Consider the following 24,881-nt stretch of genomic DNA (forward strand, 5'->3'; position numbering starts at 1 on the left):
TTTGTGCCTCACCTGGCACTGCACCACAATGTATGCTCACACACACACACACACACAATTAATTAATACTATATTCAAGAAAGCCTAATTGTTATAAGAACCTTTAAAATAATTATCTTTTGTTCCAAGTTAAACAATCAATTTTCTATTCACTGTATAACATCAAGCTACCATTTTGAAGCCCCGTTACAAAATGAGGTACAAAAAACCGTAGCTTTAAGTGTCTTTTAATATTTGACTTAAAAGGTTTATGGAAGACGTAGATATTTTCACAGTTTCGGGCACAGTGTGTAATGCATGCTATCAATTTTTCAACAGCTTATTAAAATAAAAACTACATTTAAGTGGGTGGTGTAGTATTATGACACTGGACTGCAGTAAATAGGCATTGACTGCTATAATTATAACTTTAGTCTGCTTTATTTTAATTTTAATTAGAAGTTCTGTGTATGTTGAATTCTATTTCTTGTTCAACGAATGTAAGTAAAGCATTCCCTTAACTCAAGTAGTTGATTATTCTGGTTATTTGCCAACAGATATCCAGCATTGCTCAGAATTGCAGGGTAGAGACATCCTGCTTCCCAGGCTGTGTTCTTGGAAAAACACTTGTTTTCGGTTATTTATACTAACATTTAATTATTTTCCATGTAAGCAGTTGACGTTTATGTAGCTGTAAGTGCTCTTTAACAATGCGGTGTCAGATTGTTCTGTGCTTTAACACTAAAAATGCTGTAGCATTGGAAGGGATATCCCCACAGCACCTACAGCCATCGCTGTCGTTAGACCTGGGCTTACGGGGCTGTAGCCCTGGATCAATTTGTAATATGACATAGACCTTTTGTTTCCGAAACGTTCTGTAATTTTGGCTCTGGTTACATTTTAAAATATCTTAACGTGATTCAAAATGTAAGACTATAAAAAATAATCGAATTACAGATGAGGGGGAACATTTTTTGTGAATGTTTGGGAAACTTTTAAGTTGAAAAAGGTTTTATTGCTTTGGATTTAGGTGGGTATTGAAGGCTTCATACACATAGCCTTCCACATACAGTTACAAATGTGTCTATTGCTGCTAATAGATTTTGAAGATGCAAAAGTGTTGGAAAGAGTTGAGGTTTACCTGTTGTTAAAGCTTATAAAGAGGTAGGCTTCTTATGGCCAACATACAGTGATAGTTTCAGTTGTTCTGATTTAAACCTGCAATGGTGTCTCACAGATCAGAATAAAGATTCAAAACATTATTTTGTCATAAGGATAATTAATTGTTTTGCCTGTAAGACATGAATACCATTTGCATTTCGCTTGTTTGTTGATCTATACATTTATGACTAAGGACAACTAGTCCGTAGACCGACTAAAACACAGAATAGGAATACACAGACAATGTATGGAATGGAAGGACATCAGGAGTAGCAAATTCACTCCAGTTGATTTCAACAGATCCTTAAAGTAAAATAAGACAGTATTCTTTTCCTCTGAAATAGTCATCATTTGATGTCATTAGTTCATGAAATCAAGCCATACTGAAGGATTCTCTGGGAAATAAATGTAAAAAAAAAACACAGCAGTTTCACAGAATCCGGAAGCAAGGACAATGAATCACTGCAGCAGGGTCTGTCTTGGTGACTGCCGGGATACAATACACTTGGTTTTCAGACCTAAACAGACATTAACATATAGGTAGGCCTAAAAGGCTCTCTTCCTCAAACTGTGATTTTCCAAGATAAGGAGAAGTTCAGAATTCACTTTACTCAGCTGGAACGTGGATTTAAAGTACCTAGGAAGAAAGAGCAGAAGTTAACAATGGATCTCATGCAGCACAGTGACAGCAGTCTATTGAATAAGTAGGTGATCAGCTCACCAGACAGAAAGGGCAGTATTCATCTGCTTGATGCTGTAATGGTGTCTTCAGGTTGCACTATGTGTTCTGATCTCTGTGTGTTGAATAGCTTGGTTGAAAGAGACCTAAAGGTGAGGCTGTTTTGGAGGCCATCACACACAAATGGCTCTGTAACCTTTGTCGACCGTTTCTTTTCATGAACGACTTTGAGGCCAGCATTCTTCCTCTGCTCTTGGGAAGGTGCCAACCTAGTGACTTGCCTGGCTCCTGGAAGGTACACACCACATGCAATAAACAGACACCCTGGAAGCTTAGGATACTGCACAAAGCAAATCAGAAATGTTTAATCAGAGTAGGATCCTTTTAGCAATGTTCTGCCACATGTGGTGAGTCAGTGAATTCTGCCTTTTTTTTTTTTTTTTTACACTTAATTTCCATCACCCTGCCTACTACATAAACCATTCCCTTGTAGGAACCAGTTTCTGAGCTGTGTAAGTATTTGATGTTCCATAGCCACATGTGGGACAGGCATTGGGCCCTAATACATGTTCCCGCCATTCTTCTAGGCAGCTGCCAGTGAAAAATACAATTATAAAGAGGTTTTATTTTGTATCATCTAGTGGCTGCATCCAGATTTGTTGTGATAGCAGGACTTTTCTTTTCTCTCAACTAAAGGTAAAACCCTCAGGCAGATGCAGAGTTGATCATGACAGTGCGTTTGAGTTGACATAACTTGACAGTGCCCTCACTTGACAGTGCCCTCACCTCGCTTGAACAGTTTCTCAGCCCCAACAGATCTTTTAAAGAAAATGAGTCTTGCAACAGGGCACTATTCAATGAACATATGAGTCTCAGGAAAGATGAAACAGGTCTGGCTGCCTGTTAACCTGTGTTCACCACATCCTTTCTTTTTTCCTCCTCTTCTCCTCATGGGACATCCTACAGAAGTCCTTCCTGTACATAAATTATTGTGCCTTTACTTTAATTCCTTGTGTTTTTTGTTTAATAATGTAATTGTGAAAAAACAAATCAAATAATAATATTAAATCCACATCAGCTCTTTTAAGGAATATTGAGCCAGTCTGCTGAAAGGCACGTCTAACTGCTCAAATGTGTTTATGCACCTTGTTTTGCTCTGTGTTAGTCTTATATTAAAATACTCTGCACACTCATTTTGGCAAGTCGTTTAGAGAGAGAGAGTAGTCCCTGCCATTACAATGATTCATTGTGTCAGAATTTTATCTTCTCTTTTTAAGTCATTGAGTACATTTCTGAACTGCACTAAAATGTAAATGTAAATTATCTTGAATTTGTTTTTTAATTAAGGTATTTAGATTGAATACTGCAAGTTTAAAGGGTCTTTTTACAGTATGTCAACAATTAAAAAAGCTGTACTAAACTTGACATTTTGAAGTTATTATTTTTGAAGCTGAAGTATTCATTTAGGAAAGGTGTTTCCTGTACATGTCTCTGTCCTTCAGGAATACGTTTAATCACATTATACATATAGACTTACACTGTATTAGGAGTACAGTAGTAAATGTTGCCAGTCCTAATATAACTTCGTAGTATTTTGGAAACGAGGCAGTGCATAGTGTGAGTGTGTAGGGATGAAGACTTGATGTGTGGGTACCTGGAAACCATTGGCTTGACATATAGAGTATAACGCCTTTTTGTTGGCTGTTTGTGTTTTCCCACTAGCTTCTTAATAATCTGTTCAGCTGTATAATAGCTGAGTCATTGCAAGAAAATTGTCATGTGAAGGCATTTCAATATACCCTCTTGGGATGGAACATTTAAAAGCCACTTACGTGAAGATGGTTTCTGTTTTTTCTCGGATTGCAGCTGATCTTTTTTGAGGTAACTGCAAAATTCACTGCACTGTTTTTCAAATTGTAGAGTAGGGTGACCATCTGTGGCTCCACATAGTCAGTTCACACACAGAGATTACAGATAACTTTGTGGAAATAATGATATAGCTATTCAATCGTCAACCTCCTTTGCCAGACTCTCTACCTTGGGCGAACACCTGATTGACGATGATGGAGGAAAATTTAATTGTAATGATTAAACTTGTAATTGTACATAGTTCATTGTATAGTTGTATACCGGGTTTATACTCGGTGCATGCACTGTAAAGATAACCAGTTGCATAAAATGAAAATGACAATAATATGTATAGGGTCATTTAATTTAATAGAAGAATGTAACAAAATGTATAGGTCTTGATGAATGTGCATTTTGCAGTTGCAGAATATAAACATTTAATGTTAACTATGTCCACAAAGTGAAAAAACAATATAAACTCCAGTATCTACATGCTAAATCTGTATCAACATAAGAGCATGATCTGTTTTTTTTTTATTTCTCTGTATCAATAGGACATTTTGTAATATAAAATGCATTGTATTTGGGCCTGTAAGATGTTTGTTATGAAGCTAAAAACAAAGTGTGCTATTTTTAAACCACTCTTTGCAACTTCCCAGCATGGGTCTCGGTGTGTGACTTCCCTTTTGATAATTATTTGACACTTGCACATTGATGAAAAGCCCCTAAGTGTTTCTGCTTCTGCATTCCTTCCAGACTGAGCTGGGACTGCTGTACAAGCCACAAGGATGTTGTGTCTGAAGAAGAGTCTGTTTATCTGAGAAACCTTAGCCGGCTGGGATGAACATGCCACTGCACCAGATCTCGGTCATTCCCCGGGATGTGAATTCGTCCAGAGTCTCCAGTGGGAAGTCAAAGGAGAAGGACCGGGACAAACAGGTAGGACAGGAGCTCTGCTTGCAGTTATTACATGAATGGAATTTGAGCGGCAGTTAATTGTTTCAACATGTTTGATTCCTTATGTTTTGTATGCTGTGAATTCAGAATGATTGTTGGCATTGTTTTTATTTGATGTTCTACATTCCAGAATGAAAAAAATCTGCTTGTCAAGGCTGAAAGAGAGGAAACATGCGTGCTTTAGACAAGCTTTAGTACAGAGCAGAGGTGTCAAACTTTAGTCCTGCAGGGCCGGGGGAATCTCCTGGTTTGTGATCCATCCCAGTTCTTGGCTGGATAAATTGAACACTTCTCTCCATATTCCAAAATGTTATGTGGGGGCAATATCTTGCATAAATAAGCCTGTCTGAGTACTTGGGAGGTCCTGTTGGCACAAAGCAGCAGTCACGCCAGGCCCCATGCACTTGAGTCTGACACCCCAGGTTTAGACCTTATGAACAAGACATTGATAATATGTTCCCCCAATCTCACGTCTTCTTTCCTGCATTCCACTCTGTACTTTTGTTGCTTCTAATTCAGCTCCATTTAATTGAAATTCATGATCTATCGTTCGGCAGCTCTTTGAGGGCAAGGTCAGTCTTTGTAGAGTTTCTTTGTGCCTAGATAATTAACCATGTAGTGTCAAAGGCCATATAAGCTGTGTGTTCAGGCTTTAAAAAAATATATATATATTTTCCAGAAAAAAAAAAATCAAGTGACATTGCCCGTTATTTTTTTTACATGCCAATATAAATTATTCTGTTAAGGTAAAAGGTGTAACGTGATTAAATTCACCGTCTCCCTTAGAGCACATTGCGTCCAGTGAACCCTGTGCATTGACAAGCTCCAAAGATGTAAGAATGTTGCTTCTCAATAAGCCTTATGTCCTTGAAATCTTGTTTGCACATGTATGGATATCGGGTTCAATTACTTGGTTATCAGTCTTTCAACCTTTTTGTAATGCAGTGGTAAAGTTTTGCCTCACTGCCAGGGAATCGGAGCAGCAGTTTTAAAACCTCTCTGCTCCAGGTCCAGCTGAAATTAATTAATTTGAAAGAAAGGGATATAATATGATATAATAAAAAATGAATTTTTATTTGAAACTTCACTCTGACTTTTTTTCCACCTGCACTAAATCCATCAAATGCTTGAATACCATAAAAGCCTGAAAGAGCCATTAAGACAAACTAAAGGCAAATGTGAAATGGTCAAACATAAAATTAGTAATATTTTTTAATAAACTTAAAATTTCAAATTCCTGATGGATTGTGTTTTATCAGAAAACTTAGAAATGGACCATCTTTGAGATTAAATTTAAGGGTACCATCATCAATACTGTTAACATCACTGTAATCTTCTTCACTTGACAATAAATTGTGCCTAAGATATCTTTCGATATTTGTCTCTCTTGTGCATAATCTTTAATCTTTCCAAAATGAGAACTAGACCACATTAAGTAACAATCTTAAAATACATGCAAAAAATGGTGATTCTGTGCCTGTGAGACAGTGGGTGATTTGTTGAGTCCAGCCCAGGACAGAATGGCGCCATGATGGTTCACATTTCCAAGAGAAAAACAGCTGATATTAATAGATAATAATTTTAATTATTTTATTGCAAAATTGTAATCCCAACATTCCCATCTCATTTCAGGCTCTATTCATGAATCTTATGGCAATTCTTCTACTGACAATTATGTTTTTTTATAATTGTTATATATTTTTCTGAAAGTTTGAATCTGTTAATTTGATATCTCGGACAATATGAATGTATTTCTGATGCACAAATGTATTTAACTTTTCACAAGAAAAAGGCTAACGGGATATTTCATTGTGGTTTTTATTTCAGTTTTTTAGTTCACTATAAAGATATCAAATCAAACACAATCATCCTGAAAATTTAACACTGAAGACAGATTTAAAAAGTTCTGCACTAGCAAGATATTCTGAAATATAGGCTACTTCTTGTCTTTGCAAATTTGTCATAGAGCAGTAATGTGTAATTAGCTCACCAAATGTGTCTACTGTACTCTTTGTGGGGCAAAAACAGGCAGATTTAGGCAGATTTACAGTTTTTCCTCATAAAAGTACTACTGGTTGAAATGTAAATTGCAATAATTAAGAATAGCCTAAATTGAGCAGATATTGCAGCGATCCCCTAAATCAGGCTCGTCTGGAAAATGTATTGGAGAAACCTACACTCATGCATGTGGTCTGCCAGAGAAGTCACAGCCTGCCTTCATGTAACAGATGCCATTAATTCTGTGTGGCACATACTGATGATGTCTTATTTTTCACCTGAAAAAAAACTGCCTCCAGAATGATGATGATGATACGGAAGATGGTCATGTTTAATTATTATTATAATGTTTACTGTGGACCGGTAACTTTGCATGTCCACTTGTTTGTGTATCTTACAATGTATGTTATAAGAGAATGGTTCCTATACATCTAATAGTAAAGTAAAAATGAAATATTGAACTCCTTCAGGCTGATTTATTTATTCAATAAGTTAGTTGGTTTATCTGAAAAGGTAAATGAACACCATGTTTACCGTTTCAAGCAAAACCTTTGTAGTTGGGTGATTTATGTTTATGAAACACCCTGAAATAATAAATTGTTTGTACTTTTCAGTCCTTTACCTTTTGCTTTTCTAATAGAACAATGGTCTTGGGAGGGCTCTTCTGTAAAACAAACAACTAACACAAAAGATGTGCTTAGTAAATCTGTGGTCAGGTCAATGGTTTTTGAGTGACAGCAGTCTAGCAGCAGACAGAAGCCTAATGCTTCAAGTGCTTTTGTTAGTAACCCCAGGTGTTTTCAAGAGGTTCTGTTACATATGGTGAAGTATTTTTAAGTCATTTGACTTCATGTTGTATTAGGCTGCACTCTTTTGAGAGCTAGCAAATTTTATAAACTGCTGCTGCTTTTTTCTTGTCCAGTGCTGACAACTCACTAAAAACTAAGCTTTTACCGACTTTGATCAACATGAGAGTCCATAAATTCTGTACCTGTTGTGAAAGAAAAAGAAAACCTTTGTTTGGATTGTATTTATTATTGGTTTCGGCATTGCATTCTCACATAACTGACTTGATCCTCAAGTGTCCCTTATGCACATGCATGTTAAAGACTCAACCTGATAGCTTTCTACAATGTGCTAAAGGTTGTACACAGAACTGCTGGGTTTGTAATGTTTGTAATGTTTGGAAAATTTACTTTTGCTACTAGGAACAGATTTACTGGGTTTAAAACTTTCCCAGATCCAAGAATTTGTAAGAATCATAATACATTTAAGTGTTTTCAGTTTGCATCACAAGCAGAATTTTTCAAAAAAGCAGATTGAGACTTTTCATTCATGTGTTCAGACCATTTTCCAGTCACTGCTGATTTAATATTTGCATTTTCAACAGTTACAGTGTGCCTATTGTTTTACATTCGCACTAGCAAAATCCCAAGAAAGCTTCATCTGATTAGTACAGAATAAATTATGTGTAAATGTCTATAATTAAAATTGATTTTGTTTTATCCTAGCCTGCAATGAAGTGTACAGTAAGTAAAATGAATTATATGGGTTTGTACAAATTTACTGTAGCTTTTCCTGTCTGTTCTGGCTTTATCTCTCTGAGGACTCTTGCTGTTTTTATTATCCGTATTACAAATTAGCCTTTAGGGTTTTATTTAATTAAGTTAGCACTATCATTGTTGTCTGTAATTATATTGTAGGCAACAAAATAAAAGCATGCCTTTTACTAATAATAAGTTAATGCTGGTATGAATATAGAGGCCTAGTTTGTCAATGAATGACTGAAGACTTAATATAATAGTTTGCACTATGTATACAATAGCTTCCAAATAAATTACATGTATACACTCAGTCATTTTCTACACAAGAAAATACATGTTTTATGACAATCAATATTATATTCCTCAATACCAGATCTGTCAAAATTCACTACATGTGTTTCTACATGCACTATGTTCAATTCATTCTGCATCTTTTTAATTTTTATTTTATTTACCTTGATTTTGCTTGCAGGGGGAGACTTTTCTGTAGGCTATTAAAAGGTTCGTCAGACTCTCCAATTTGTGTGATTTGTGCTTATGGACTGCATTTTTAGAGGTCCAGAGATCAAAAACATTTATTGGCTCCATTAACCATTTCATCATAGACAAAAAGGTTCAATTTATATTTAATCTGACTACAAAATATTGTCCCACTGAACCTGAAGGTAAATATGTATCCTATAGGGAATACATTGCAGTCGCTGAATGCTGCAAGGATCAGCGGGGGTGCAGTTAGGGGTGAATCCTTACCCTGCCTCACAACAGTGTCCCTGCCTCTGGCTGAGTGGCTGCAGGGCCGGATGTGCCAGTTATAGATGTGACCATCCTGTGGTTCATACTTGAGCACGTTCCGCCATTGCAGATTGGAGAACAAGTGGCCATCGTGTATGTGTGCGTACATGCGTGCGTGTGTGTTTCAGAGAGAGCATGCTGGTCTCTGGTCTCAATTTTAGGAAAACTTTTTTATACATGTAATTGTGGGAGACTTTTCTTTCACCTGGCACATTAGATTATACACTAGAATTACTTATTTTATTTATTTTTTACTCAAGTGGCTCTCTTACCGTTTCCCATGGAAAATATGAACTAGCTTTGCCCACTGTGACCATGAACAGTCCTAGTGGCTAAATTAATTGTGACAACCCCATTTGTCCCTGTTCATTAAAAATAATAGTTACTGTTGTTTAGAATAATTGTGTATAACCCCTGTTTCTTGAGGGTCTCTGTCCTTCAGGTTTTATAGGCCTCTGGATTATCAGTTGCTCAATACATCGGCCTCGACCTGTTAACACCAATAATTGAGTCACTTTTCTAGGACTTGAATAAAACAAACCAAGCATAATCCAGTCCAGTCCTCTCTGTCGATGAGGATGTATTATCTGTTGACTATTCTGTCTGAAGGAGAGCTACTGACTGATTCACCGATTTGGTGGATATGAATGAGCATGCATCAGCTTTGTTGTGAGTGAATAACAAGAAGGAGTGGTAGTTTGTGGTTACTTACTTTTCGGAATTGAACTGAACCGATCTCTTCAAACTGAATTGCAACCTCAGAACTCTTTCAGTCAGTGGAGTGAAGGACTATGAAATACTAAGGTGGATAATCAGGGATATAGAAGGACATTGTTTCTTTCTGAGCTACCTGCTAAAATATCTTGCCTCCTAGAGCTTGTGCAGGATGTACCTACATGTTGTAGTTGCTCAAATGTCAAAAAATATAAATAAACATCCTGCTATAATACAGTATTCAGAATGGCTGACAACATATCATGAAATTCCTTTTGAAAATATACAGCAATTGACATGTTTATGTTTTCTGTTTCTCTATATTTTAAAAATGTATTTATACTTTTGTGGCCTTTTTTACATGTTGCAATATATTTATTAAACACACTTTTACGGTCTCCCCCACCACCACCACAATCATCTTGCTCTTCACCCTGGCTAACACTGGCAAACTATTTAAAGTACTCATGAACAGGTGAAAACAAACAAACAAATTAAATAAACATCAGTAGAAAATAAATGTGTGCATGGTCAGGGTTCATTTCTCAATGGCAAACAGGAAATGGCTGTTGAACAAAAGCAGATGACCATTCCAAATATTTAATTAATGAACCCTGTAGCAGATAAATATGTTAGGCGGAATTAGAAAAGCTACAGATTTCAGTTCACAATGTGGCCGGCGTATAAACTGCTTTGTTCAGAACCTGATATAGATATTTTAATAACATTTTAATTATATCTACTTAATCCCTGCATGCTTGTTCTTCTAGTCTAGCTTTCTTTAATATAATGTTTAACCACACAATTTTTATGATTTATTCTTTAGACAGTGTGTGTTTCTCTTATTTGGAAACATTGAATTAATATAAGTTATAGTTTGTGGAGTGTATTTAGTTTGTTGGGTTTATTGTTACTTTTAGCTTCCAATTTTCATATTTGCACATAGCATTTAACATAAAAAAAAACAAAAAAAAAAACATTTGGCATAATATATGGATTATTTTGCTAGAAAGGCCATGTTTCCTAAACTTTACTTCAATACTGCAGAATATTTTACAGGTATGATTAATATATATATATATATATATATATATATATATATATATATATATATATATATGTATGCTTTATTTAAACCATATTGTATTACTGAAAGGCATGATATAAATGTTTTCTATGTATTATATTCTCTGCTTTTATTTGGTGCAACATGAAACGGTGCTCCACTTGAAACATTTGTATGACTTAAAATGAATGTTTAATACTGTGCTTTTGGGAACCTGAGCTTGCAGTTACAGTAAGAACACATGGAGTAATGAATAATTATTCAAATGCACTAATCGGTATGAGTAACCAAAATATACTCTTGTGAAAGACCGTCTGGATATGTATTCTTTTAGTGAAATTACAGCGTATAGTAAAAAAATATATATATATATTCTCTAGTCATATGACATGGCATAATCGAAAATTATTTTTGATGAAAGCAAAAGGAAGTGCAAAGGTTCACACTGTAGCCAGACCTTGGACTTTTTATTATTAATATTATTATAATTATTATTTATTTCTTGGCAGACGAACTTTTTCCTGTTGTAATGTCTTGTAACCAGGAAGTGTGGTATAGTCATAACATTTAGTATTTTACTATCACATGCTTTATAATCCAATTAGGAAAATTCAGGCAGAAGTTTTTACAATTCACCAGAGATGGTGATAGATAGATGGATAGATGCTTGTAGATCATTAGTGTTATAGATTGGAAAGAAATGTTAAATGAAAGAGTCTAATGATGAACATTTAATAATGGTCCCTGTTAAGGTCTTTATTATAAATGTATAATATGTCAGAACATTTCAGATGCAGAGTAAAAATATCAATGAATGAAACAGCAGAATTACAATGAAATAGGCTAGCATGCTAAAGAGTGTTTGCAGGGTTTTTACTTAACCTTCATTTTTAAGTTGAAATTAAATTCCTTTTTGTGAATAAGACATACAGTAGACGAGAGACAACAGTAACTTACCCATTCTAGGACATGCAAGCTTTACGACATACTTCCTGAAAGAAGCTACGGTAATTATTATACATATAAATGCTGCCACCTATAGGACTGAAATGACATGATCTGTTCAGCAATACAATACAGAACGCTACAGCTTGTTCACAGTGAAAATTCAGAATAATTAAAAATATAACAATTTATGATAAAATGTGAGATTCAAAGAGGCAATATGCTTTAAATCTGCAAAACATGTTCAAAATATTTAACTTGGTGCATACACACTTTTTTTTTTTTTTTTAAACATGTAGGACAAAATATATAATATATACAGCAGTATCTACAGACTGTAGATTAAACTTTGTGACATGGACACCTTTAAGGGTAAAAGACAGGGGTATGCCCTGAAACAACGTGAAGGTTGTGGGTGAGAAAACCGGTCACACTCCCTTGCAGTTGTGAGGAGGTAGCACATGAAGATAGCATAGTGCATTTTGGAGACTTTAACCACTGAAAGATGTCCCTAAGCAGTCTGCTGTAAGCCAGTTTAAAGCAAAATGTGCATATTGTCAGTTTAAGTAACGAAAAGCTATTTTGTTCCTGTATAGTACGGGGGTGTTCTTGGTTATCAGGGAGCTGGCAGTCAACCCAGTTCTAAAGAGAGGCAACAGCAGATTCTAATTCTAATACCTTCTAATTAACCCCAAGGCACAGTTTTCTGGCAGTTTCATCCACCACTTCACAACCTGACCAATGAAAAGCAAAACCCATTCACACAAGTGCTTACCAATACCTTTCTGATGGGGAAAATTGAACCAACTTTCTCCCAGGAATGGATAAATCTTTTAGCTAAGAAAAAAAAATAGCTTTAAACTTTCCACTTCTTTATACATTTAATAATGCTTTTCCAGCTACCATTAGACCAGACTAATAATTGGTGGCATGTTTACTGTAAATTGGACTCCCACGGTCAAGATGATTCATTTTCAGAAGGCTGCCAAATTTTTCTTTCCACTAAAACACTCCAGCTTGATTACATGCATTTCAATTCTGGTTACAGCGGAATAGCTGCTCTGAAATCCTTATGCAGCCAACAAAATCCTTTTCACCCGGATATCATATCAATTGTTGCCTTTTGTCCCCTATCAAAGGAGCAGTGTATATACTTTATTGTCCAATTAACTGGCTCTTAAATCCTGCATTTCAAATAATTTCCTTAAAATGTTTGATGGAAAAGTTGGACAAAAAAGTTCAATAAGGTTACATTGGAAAAAAGTGCAAATAGATTAAAAAAAATCAAATCTGTTTGAGAAAATGTGCCTCTTGAAATTCTTCAACAATTTAGGCTATATCATTATTAAGTATTAATGTCCCATAACAAATTGGCCTTTTAGGCTATTATTAATTGTATTATTGTATAAACTAAAAACTAAATAATTCACTGTTACGGCATCTCCGATCAAATTAACTCTTGGGATACTTCCATTGGAATCAGCAGCTTTTGAGAACAGCAACATATTTAATGTCTTGGTGAAGAGGAGACCAGAACTATGAAGAATGTTAGTCCTTGTATTGACTGTGGTTTATTGTTATATATTTTTGAAGATTGGCAGTACACTAAGTGATATATATATACTGTATTTGAAAATAACAATAATAAAATGTTATCTATTATTTGTCCATTTACAGATGGTGGAAATTGCGTACTGTTTCTGACCACTGAAAATATTATTAGCACAGCAATTAATTGGAATTGAATCTGTTGCCATATGTAGCACACACAGTGGGACCACTGGCTTGATCTGGCATCTCAGGACTACTTTTCGGTGTCCAGTTTAAAAGCTCAGCCAGTGACAACCCGCTGTGCCAAAAGGCCAGCCAAAGGGTGCTTAGGATTTGTGCGGTACTTGGCATCACTTCCATAGGTCCCATCTTAACAGGTTCCATATACACCATGTCCCAGAATAAACTCAAACTTCCACCCACCTGCCAATCTCAAATTTAAAATATCATAGTTGGTAGATTTGTATAAAATAGAAGGAAGAATCCTCAGTTAAATTAAAAGCTGGTATCAAGCATTCAAATTCGAACTCTGATCCAAAGGCAGATCAAAGAATGATATCATACAAACATCCAAGTGCTATCTATGGTCAAGGGGTCGATTACCAGTCTGCTTCAATACATCCGGAGACTTCACTTCTCTATGTGTGTAAACCCCAGTAAAAATAGCAGGTATAGTATGCCGTATTGGCAGCGGACTCAGGCCTCCAGTGTGTGTCAGTGTACAGCATGTTAACTAGGGCTTGATGATGCCATTTTCCTGCTTTGATGTAATTGAATCCTTTAATTTCACCTGTTGATTTCCATTGATTTATGGTGTCCTGCTTTTAAATTTGAATAGTATGTAAATCCATGGTGGACATAAGACACAGCAGGGCTGGAGCTCTTCATGATCACAGGATCAAAATCAACTTTATATCTTCCACTTTGGCCACACTTTACAAGTCGGATAGATCTCTTGATTAGAGCTGAAGTATCTGATCTTTTGATCACTGGGATTTAGCATTGTGGAAGGGATTAAATGAGGTTTATCGAGGACACTTCAGCACTTTGTTATTAAGGAACAAGTGTTTCAATTTGGACTGATTGCTCAGTGTAGAATCTGCCCTTTCTACCCTTTTAGATATTTAATGTAAAACAAATGTAAAACTGTTTAAATATCATATGCCCACAATGATTATTCCAATTTATGCAATCCCCAAAAATCCATCTTAATCTAAAAGTGGTTCTGTTGGTGGTTTACAATATTGTATCTTACTTCCATTGTGTCTGCATTTAGGTGATAGCCAATTGGTGAAGGGTACATTTATTGGCAGCTTTTGGACTAGATTTAGTTTATTTAGTAATTTATTTGCTCAAAGAGAAGCATTGAAAATTTCCCCCTGTGAAAGTGCTTGGTTTAAACTATACCTATTAATTTCCAGTCTTCTGTCAACATTAAAAAAGTCAAATCTGAAATCCTTAGCTAGCCTCAACTAGCCCATAACAGTATGGAAAAATGTAGCTTGGGTTTGGAGGTTAATTCAGTGTAATTCAGTGAGGAATCTCGATGATGGCTTACTTCGATTTGATATGTCTCCTAAATCAAATAAGTTATCTCACTTCCTGCATTGTTGTTAAATTACTAAGCTGTAAACAAGAGACAGTATTTCTTGGGGAAAAACAAACTTTTAGACTAATCCGTGATCAAACAAAGGCATGCGTTAAACTCTGCTTCAGCTGCTAAAAATTGCTTTAAGCTTAGTATGGATTGGATTCCAGCCCTGTATTCTAACACAAATATACAATATGAAGTGATTGCATACTTTAAGTAAGAGATAAAGGTTTTCACTGGAGAAAAAGAGGATGAAAACAGCTTTATTGTGTGTTGTGTCTAAAGAAAAATACTGCTTTGATTTAATTATTGTTAGCAAGACTTTTCATCAGTAAGTTATGGAAAAGAAATGTTCTTCGTGGGTGTGGATGTTGTAATCTAACTGCAGGTGCTGCCGAAGAAAAGGGAACATCTGCTGTCATGACACATTAATATTTACTCTGGTACACTGCAGTTCAGTATCATCTCAGACCAGATGCACCTATATAGAATTGATATGCTAGTACGTATAGCCAGTGCTATAATAATAGAGACATCAAGGATAATCCTGTCTGCTGTGGTGATCCTGTGAAGTGCACATCGTAGGTGAGGCCTGATAAGGGCAGCCGGCATTTGTGTCGTCTTTTCTTCAAAGAGAAGTCACGCTGGTTTGATGGAAATGGAACCAAGCCGGTCTGTAGTTTAATACAGTTTAAGGGCTCTTTTTTCTGAGATGCAGTCCCTCATACAATACTGGAGAAGGCATTTTTCTCCTTTTAGAAACAAGAAGTGTAAACTTTAGCAAAAGGCTTAGAAAGAAGCAAAAAAGATCTCTGTTTTGTATGTCTTATGAAGTCCCAGATGCTGAAAAGCATATTGTCAACAGCTGGTGGTAACATCTTCTAGATGGAAAGTGATGGGGGGGACAACAGTTATGATCATTTTAGAACTGCCCACAAACTGAGCATTTTAGATTTTTTGTCACCTTTTAGATTTCACTATGTGATGAAGTATTAGTATTAACACTAGTTGCCTCTGTATATGCTTTCCTGTCTGTCTGTTCCTAACTCTGAAATTGAAGCATATAGTATTGAATTAAGGCATTAAATGTATAAAACCTTCGGAAGTCACTTACATCTTTCTTTTTTAACCTCCCAGCTGTTCCACCTGTCCCAGCATCATCTATTGCCTTGTGCTTCTTCGAATTCATCTGAACTGCAGTTGGTCTAATTTTTCTACTTGGTGGCCTGTATTGCATAAAGCACTTTGTAAGAAGCCTCATTTGTGTTTTTTCTTCTCTGAAGTAATTGCTGGAGAAGAGCTTCCTTTTCTTCAGTGTAATTTCAGTCGGCCTGTGAACAGGGAGTTGAACTCACACGGGACCAGCCATTAGACGAAAGAAAAGCCCACAGAACCATGTGTGCCTTAACTGCAAGACAGGCGAGGTGAAATGTACTGCCGGTTACCCAGGAAACCGTGCCAGAGATTAATAGTGTAAATAAGACTGGCAACTCCCTTCACTGCAGTGCACAGCATATCCCAACTGTGCTACAGCAAATGATGCTCCATATCCTCTGAAGCACACAGCCTTGGAATCACAGCTTATTAACCGCCTTGAATTGGTTCAGTATCTTTAATCAGTATGTATACCAAAAGGGTCTGCTGACCAGACTTTCCCTTAGAAGAGTGTAGAGACCAAAGAACATTTAGTAACCTATTGTGGCCTTCTCTTAAGGGAACTAAAAAGACTCTGTAATGTTTTGTCTCCTCCAATTGACACACCAACTGCACTACATGTGGTCTCTGATCACAAGGCAAGGTGAACAGGAAACGGACACCGACACGTCTCTGAAGGGTGTGTGGCTGTTCCAGCTCCAGCATTATTATTGACAAATAGCCAATTTTAATGAAAACGGACAGTTTCAGATTTAGCTAGGAAAGGAATAAATTGTCCAAACTCTCTCAAAACATTAGTCTTGTTTCTTGGCCAGAATTGATTCGACTGGAATCTTAGAAACAAAAGTCCGGAGATCACAAGCTACTACAGTTGTCAGGAGAAATTAAACTGTTACATGCTGAACAAGATAACAGACACAAGTATTGTAATTCAAAATTAAATGCCCCAAATGTTTATCTTTTTCGTTATAATTTGGTGGTCTAGGTGTGTTTATTTATTTGTTATTTGAGTGAAATGAAATCTATCCTTTTTTATCAAAGCCCCATCAGTTTGGCCCACAAACAGCATTGCAGTAAGGTTGATTTTACTAACCTAAAAAAATGGCCCGCTGGTTCTTTCCCAGATTTCAGGAGGGGAACGGGTTAAGTGAAGAAATGATTGCACAAATGGCATTTAAGATGCATAAAGCTTTGATTCCAGGAACGCTGAACTGGGGCAGCCACAGGTGTGTTAATCGAAAGCTAAATCACCATAGAAACCCTCATGAATGTCATTATTTGCTCTTTGCGAGATGTCTTTTTTTTTTTTTTTCCTTCCTTCTAAAGGGCAGCATAGATTAGATGCACAGTGCCCTCATGAGTGTTAGTCCATCATTTTGGTCACAAATTAATTTTGCACTTGCTCAGAAGGGGTCTCGGTAGTCCTCTGCATCTGCACTGGAGATGATTAACTGTAAAACACACATACAATCAAACATCACGGCCAAAGTCTTGGAGGACTGTGAGGTGACTGCTGGCTTTCAAAGGGGTCAATTGCCATGTCATCAGATTGAGACAAACTGACAATTCAGCCTCTCATTTATCAAACATTTCTGGAGATTTTTTTTTTTTTTTTTTTTTTTTTTTTTTTTTTTTTAAATAATATATAGCCCTATATGTAATCATTTCTCATGGTGAGTGCTTTCCAAACTAAGGTTACTAAATCATGAAGTACTCAATATTTTTCAACAGATCTCATTATGTACCACGATAATATAATTATATGCCAAAGATAGCTTGTCTTGTCTTTTGAAATATCGCTTTTCAGAAATAAGATTAGGGAAATGTTTGAATAATAATGTTGTCTTCAGGGGCTTAAAGGCTTGAAGATGTTTTTTTTATTAATATACCCTTCGCTGTGTGTGCTGACTTATTGCTCTGAAACCTGAGCACTAAATGCAAAAATATTATAGAAACTGCGGACTACACAAAGAAGCAGGGAGAGGAATAACAAGAAAAAGAAACAAATGGTTCGGAGAACAAACAAAAATATGTGATATGATTGAAAGAGTGAAAATGTCAACTTGCAGACATTTAAAAGTACTGTCCTACTTGCAGGTGTCATTCAGAAATGTTATGGCTGTTCCTATGCTATTTGATGGGGTCTTTCTGGCATGAATAGCAGTGCATTTCTGAATGCAGTAGCTCTGCAAACCTGTTGGCTGGGGTTCATCAGAAAGCACATCGGAACATGTCAGGAGAGGACAGTCTCGTGCACATGTTTAGATTGCGTGATTAGATAAGGTGAACCGAACATTTGCTACTGGGTAGATGCAAGGGGTGAATTAAATTGCACTATTAATTCAATTGTTTAAATAACTAAGCTCTGTATACTGCAAGTACATTGTATTATTTCGGACTATCTTAATTTGTATTGGTGTAGTGTCTTTTTTTTTAAATGAGTTGTCTACCATGTTTATCTCTGAACACGTCCAATCATTTCTCAGTATTCTGAAAAGACCCAAAGTATTTACTGAACACAGACATTGTGAAGTGGTAAACCATTGCGTTCATTTAACAGTTTTATTAATGTGAACAGGATGTAATAACTTCCTTGGAAATAGACATCTTGCCTGACTAATAAATGCTGATTTTACTTAACAGTTTTCCAGCGGGTCTGCTGGGAATCATTTAGCCCAATAGTAAACACAAAGCAGTGCCAAAAATGTAAATCTTCGAGCAGATGGAAGCTTATGAACTGGCAGAGTGTGTGTGACCTCAGTCCAGTCTGCACATTTTCCAAGCTTGTCTGAGGAGCAGACATCTGTTTAGACTGTGAGAGAATGCATTTCTGCTCTATGGATAGAGATCAACAGAAGCACACAATTCTCAAGGGGATTTGATGTAAACCTACTTCACCCCCCCCCCACAACATAAGGGGTTTAAAATGTTATTTAGTATAGTATTTGTTCAGAAAAGCATTTGTCCTAGCTATTATACAATCCATGGTGTGTTCCTGGTAGTATTGGAAATTTTTAACTTTTATACTCCAGATTTGGGATGGCCAGTTTAGTGCTGGTCAATACTAGCTTGGCTGAGATGAAGATGATACAACCCTAAATTCTGAAACTTGAATCTCAGAGAAGGACTTTTATTTTTGCACTCCAGGCCAAGAACACAACGGGCAGGACTGTCATGTTGTGAGGAGGACAGATACAGCTCTTTTTAACATCCCAAACTCAGCCTTTTGACTTGTAACAGGGATCGTGGTGCGTAGAAACGCTACGATCCCAGACACACTTTGACCATACCAAGCCTTGTAGCTCAGTTGTACCCAGTCAACATGAAGCTTTTTGGCCTTGATTTTAACTGGCAAATTCCCGGCTTCCTGCATTCTGAGCAGCCCCTGCAGCTCCCATAATTCTTACACATTTTAGGAATCAATCCATCACACATAACATCAGATTTGTGCTTTAATATTTGAGAGGCTTAATAATAATAATTAAAAAAAAACTATACTCCCTGGAAGTCATTAGGTTATAGTTCTGATTTTTCATTAATGTGGTGTAATCTGTTTTGACATGCCTTTCCTGAACAGTTCCAGTTCGGGTTATGCCCAATATAACTAGCTTCAAATGGATCCTGCGATTTGAATACAAATACTTGTCAATGCCCATATTATTGAAAATTGAATAATTTTGGAAACCTTTACAAAATAATTTACCAGGTTTTCTTATGAAAACATAATTAAATAATAAGTGTACTTAGCTGCACTGCTTTTATTTAACTCTCACAAAACTAAAAGCATTTCTTAGATATGAGTAATACATGTGATTGATCTTTGTCCAGTTCAGCCTTGGATTCAAATATTTTTCATATCCATAAAGAACAAGTGTTCCTGGTCTCATGTGAGAAAGTGGTAAAAAACCTGGAACTGTAGAAAAAAGCTTTTGAATTTAAAATGAAAATTATTTGTGGCATCCTTTCACAAGCTTGTCCAGTGCATGAAAACATCAGAAAGGTTCCAAATGAAAAATATGGCCCATTTTTCTAATTTGAATGCTAGTAGATGGCAGTAGCGACACTTCTTCCTAAATGAGAAGGTATATAAACCTCTGCTCTCTGGACGAATAATATATATTTTTTGCTTTGCTTTTTGTAGCATTATTATAATTCTCAGTCTACTGACAAAATTACGTACAGAAACCTTTATAACCTAAATGCAATTTGTAGGGGAACACAATTTGAATCTCTCCACATAATTCCACATATTTCCCCCTGCTTGACGTTTAGGTACTGTGCCAGGTTAACCATTGGAAGACCTTGAAGACCTTAAAGATGTTAATTTCACTTTTCCTCTGACTGCCATGAACCTATCGGTGAATCACACAATTCTTTAGTCCCACAAGGTGATATTTATTTTTTAATGTGAAGCCTAGCCTGCTATGTGGCTTCAGGACTTGCTTCTATAATTTTAAACATGATTTGCAATGACATACAGTGAGGGAAAAAAGTATTTGATCCCCTGCTGATTTTGTACGTTTGCCCACTGACAAAGAAATGATCAGTCTATAATTTTAATGGTAGGTGTATTTTAACAGTGAGAGACAGAATAACAACAACAAAATCCAGAAAAACGCATTTCAAAAAAGTTATAAATTGATTTAATGAGGGAAATAAGTATTTGACCCCTTCGACTTAGTACTTGGTGGCAAAACCCTTGTTGGCAATCACAGAGGTCAGACGTTTCTTGTAGTTGGCCACCAGGTTTGCACACATCTCAGGAGGGATTTTGTCCCACTCCTCTTTGCAGATCCTCTCCAAGTCATTAAGGTTTCGAGGCTGACGTTTGGCAACTCGAACCTTCAGCTCCCTCCACAGATTTTCTATGGGATTAAGGTCTGGAGACTGGCTAGGCCACTCCAGGACCTTAATGTGCTTCTTCTTGAGCCACTCCTTTGTTGCCTTGGCTGTGTGTTTTGGGTCATTGTCATGCTGGAATACCCATCCACGACCCATTTTCAATGCCCTGGCTGAGGGAAGGAGGTTCTCACCCAAGATTTGACGGTACATGGCCCCGTCCATCGTCCCTTTGATGCGGTGCAGTTGTCCTGTCCCCTTAGCAGAAAAACACCCCCAAAGCATAATGTTTCCATCTCCATGTTTGACGGTGGGGATGGTGTTCTTGGGGTCATAGGCAGCATTCCTCCTCCTCCAAACACGGCGAGTTGAGTTGATGCCAAAGAGCTCAATTTTGGTCTCATCTGACCACAACACTTTCACCCAGTTCTCCTCTGAATCATTCAGATGTTCATTGGCAAACTTCAGACGGGCCTGTACATGTGCTTTCTTGAGCAGGGGGACCTTGCGGGCGCTGAAGGATTTCAGTCCTTCACGGTGTAGTGTGTTACCAATTGTTTTCTTGGTGACTATGGTCCCAGCTGCCTTGAGATCATTAACAAGATCCTCCCGTGTAGTTCTGGGCTGATTCCTCACCGTTCTCATGATCATTGAAACTCCACGAGGTGAGATCTTGCATGGAGCCCCAGACCGAGGGAGACTGACAGTTATTTTGTGTTTCTGTTGTCACCTTCTCACCAAGCTGCTTGGTGATGGTCTTGTAGCCCATTCCAGCCTTGTGTAGGTCTACAATCTTGTCCCTGACATCCTTGGACAGCTCTTTGGTCTTGGCCATGGTGGAGAGTTTGGAATCTGATTGATTGATTGCTTCTGTGGACAGGTGTCTTTTATACAGATAACGAGCTGAGATTAGGAGCACTTCCTTTAAGAGAGTGCTCCTAATCTCAGCTCGTTACCTGTATAAAAGACACCTGGGAGCCAGAAATCTTGTTGATTGATAGGGGATCAAATACTTATTTCCCTCATTAACGTGCAAATCAATTTATAACTTTTTTGAAATGTGTTTTTCTGGATTTTTTTGTTGTTATTCTGTCTCTCACTGTTAAAATACACCTACCATTAAAATGATAGACTGATCATTTCTTTGTCAGTGGGCAAACGTACAAAATCAGCAGGGGATCAAATACTTTTTTCCTTCACTGTATTTGGGTATTCAGTATATAAATAATGTAATGTGTAAATACTGATGTTATAAATAAACCATTTAAATTAAAGAGCAATTATCAAACAAAAGTGAAATGACAGGATCATGAAAGTAGAGAGGGATCCACATCACTTGGTGTGATAATGTTAAATAAGGGAGGGGGCTGAGGTCAGTGTATTGAAAGCCTAACAATCAACAAAATGATCACAGTTTCAGTGAACCTATTCAGCTCACTTAAGTAGCACTACACTACAGTTTGGGTTCTGTTGCAGTTTTCAAACTCACCAGCTGTTGTTTGTAGATCAAGTTATAGAGACCTGGGTCTGTCATGAGAAGAAAGGGAGTCGTCTTGTTGATTTTTTCCATTATAGCATACTCGGGGCCTTATGTTCTTTGTTTTCTTTTTGTTCTCTTTTTCTCCAAATCGTGTATATTATGCATACTGTAAGGGGAATATTAAGTTCTAGTATTCAAGCTTGTACACATTAAAATGAACCTGTGAAACTGCACATTTTACTGTACATGACATTGGGAGCTGCAGTGTGCAATAATGTGTGGTATATTATTCCATTTGATTGCAGCTCTAGAAATGAACTATAAATGCTCTTATTTACAATGGTGGGCTCAGATATTTTCAAAAGAAATATGGCAATATGTATAGATGAGTATTATCGCTTCAGCATTTGTATTTAAGGTCTGAAATCCCAGGAAGTATAAGAGCTTTATTGGGCAGACTTCAGTAATGGTTTTATACGAACATTACACTTTCCTTATTTTAGACTGTAGTTGTTTTATTTAAATAAGTCCTAAATCCCCTGCCTTTCACACATTATTTACAGGGGCATTTTATGTTTTGTTTGCAAAATCCAATGTAGCACTTACATTCAAAACAATGGAAATTCATTCTTAACACTGTTAAACTGTTACTCTTGCTATTATCCAGTTGTTGTGTTAATAAAATTGCATCCCTCATTTACGAAATTAAGTATTTCTTAATTGTTTTTCATAATTGTTATGATTTTTTTTTTAACCATATAGTGTAGTGTCCTAAAACCATTTTATTTAAGTGTTTATGAGTTTCACAAACTAGCATTTTTGGCAGGAACAGGCGCTTTCCCAAAATCTTTTGATCCCACGTAGTGTAATCAGCCATGTCCACCCAGCAAAGTCCAGGAAGTAAAGGGTTATAATGCAGTTCGTTTCACAGAGCCAGGGGCTCAATAATTAGGAACATAAAAAGAAAGGCGGAGTGTTTGGTTTATCATTCGGTGGAAGGAGGCAAAGCTGTAGTGTGGTAGGAAAGCACAGATCTGTGTGTACTCTGGAGATGGAAGCTGTCCTGGGGGCTGAAGATCACAAGATGAGTCCAGTAGCCAGGAGTATCAATGTTTTGCAGTTGTGTACATATTAGCTTAATCTCTAAGAACATTGCGTCTTTCCTTGAATATGGAAAAACACACATGCAGTTCTAGGAGAGAGGACATGATCCGGAGGGGAAACTATCAATGCTATATATCCCATTATTAATTTAAAGTAGCAACACTTAGATTGTAGCTAGTTTGTACAAGCCTTGTATTATGTATTACAGTTGTTTTATTGTATTACATGTCCCAAGCTAGTGAATGGAATCTATACTAACAGATCTCAAATGGAGGAGCTTTTAGTTGTCACAATCTGGAACAAACTACCCAACAATGTGGTTGAAGCTGAAAATTTGAGAACATTCATGGATAGGATCCTTGGATCACTTAGTTACTAATGGACACCAAATGAGCACGATGGGTTGAATGGTCTCCTCTCATTTGTAAACTTTCTGTAAATGTTCTTATTTTCGTATTCAGCAGATGCTAATTAATTTGCTTGAGCTTAAATAATTCAAGCACCTGGGGCACAAAGGTTGCACTTTGTTCACTAAACAGTGTCTCCCACTACAAAGAACTGTCTATAGGAAGGGCAGGAGTGTGCGTTTCCTTGTGCGACTGGTGGGAAGGCGGAAATGGTGAATGCAACAAACATAGCAGAATGTATTTATTTTATAAGAAGGAGGGGGATACAAGAAAAAACACTGTGTGGTCCTTATTCCTTCCTCAAATGTCTGTTCACAGCAACAAATGGCAGGCTGCACTTTTAAGACAGGAAGGCTCACTGCATTATTCCCCAGGGGACAAAGAGGGAGGTGGGGACAGAATGGATTCACCCAGGCCTCATGAATTATTCAGCAGAAGCCTCTTTGATTGGAATCAGCTGGAGGAAGCGACTTGGCCAATGTGATCGCAGACTGGTGTGGTGCTTTGGAGCTGCAAGCAAGCCCAGACAAGTAGCAACTCTGCTCTGCAAGCTCAGGCAAATGTAGGGCAGTCTGCGGCTGCTGCTGCTACAACTACAGCTACACTTCCATATTTGCAAGCCTTTTCTGTGAGGATTATAAAAGACATGTAAGAGTCAGGAAGGTCTGTGTGTTGGGGGGTGACATCCACATTAAAGGATTCACAAATGCATTCCTGTTGGAAAATGAAGCTGCAGGTAAGAGCACTCGGCAGGCTTGTCGAGAGCAAGGAATTCAGCTGTATGTTTACAGAGACCAGACTAGCATCCTCAAGTGCCACGGAATATAATTGTTCTGTAACCATGGATGCCGTGGAAGGACTTCTCGCACTGTCTCTTAGAGAATAGAAAAACACTGCTTGCCTAATGTTGTAAGATGTATTATGAATATAGACAGTTTTTTCATAATTACTGATCAGGCGCAATTGTCTATAAGGATAGAGAAGGAGTTTCATCCACTCTGACATGATGTATAAGCTGCTATCCCAGGCTCTGGCTGATTTTGTTTTGTTTATAGGTTCAGATCAGCACAA

General features: G+C 37.0%; 1 protein-coding gene across 2 annotated transcripts in view; it reads left to right on the forward strand.

Moving 5' to 3' along the window:
* marchf8 (membrane-associated ring finger (C3HC4) 8) overlaps window positions 1-24,881 on the forward strand; it is a 71,880-nt gene that overhangs the window by 11,980 nt on the left and 35,019 nt on the right. For both annotated transcript variants that reach the window (XM_066692903.1, XM_066692902.1), the window contains exon 2: window positions 4,424-4,606. In XM_066692903.1, the coding sequence (XP_066549000.1) occupies window positions 4,508-4,606 (99 nt within the window). In that variant the 5' untranslated portion in view covers window positions 4,424-4,507. The remainder of the gene's footprint in view (window positions 1-4,423; window positions 4,607-24,881) is intronic.

The sequence above is a fragment of the Amia ocellicauda genome, chromosome 20 (assembly GCF_036373705.1).
Source record: "Amia ocellicauda isolate fAmiCal2 chromosome 20, fAmiCal2.hap1, whole genome shotgun sequence".
Taxonomy (NCBI): Eukaryota; Metazoa; Chordata; class Actinopteri; order Amiiformes; family Amiidae; genus Amia; species Amia ocellicauda.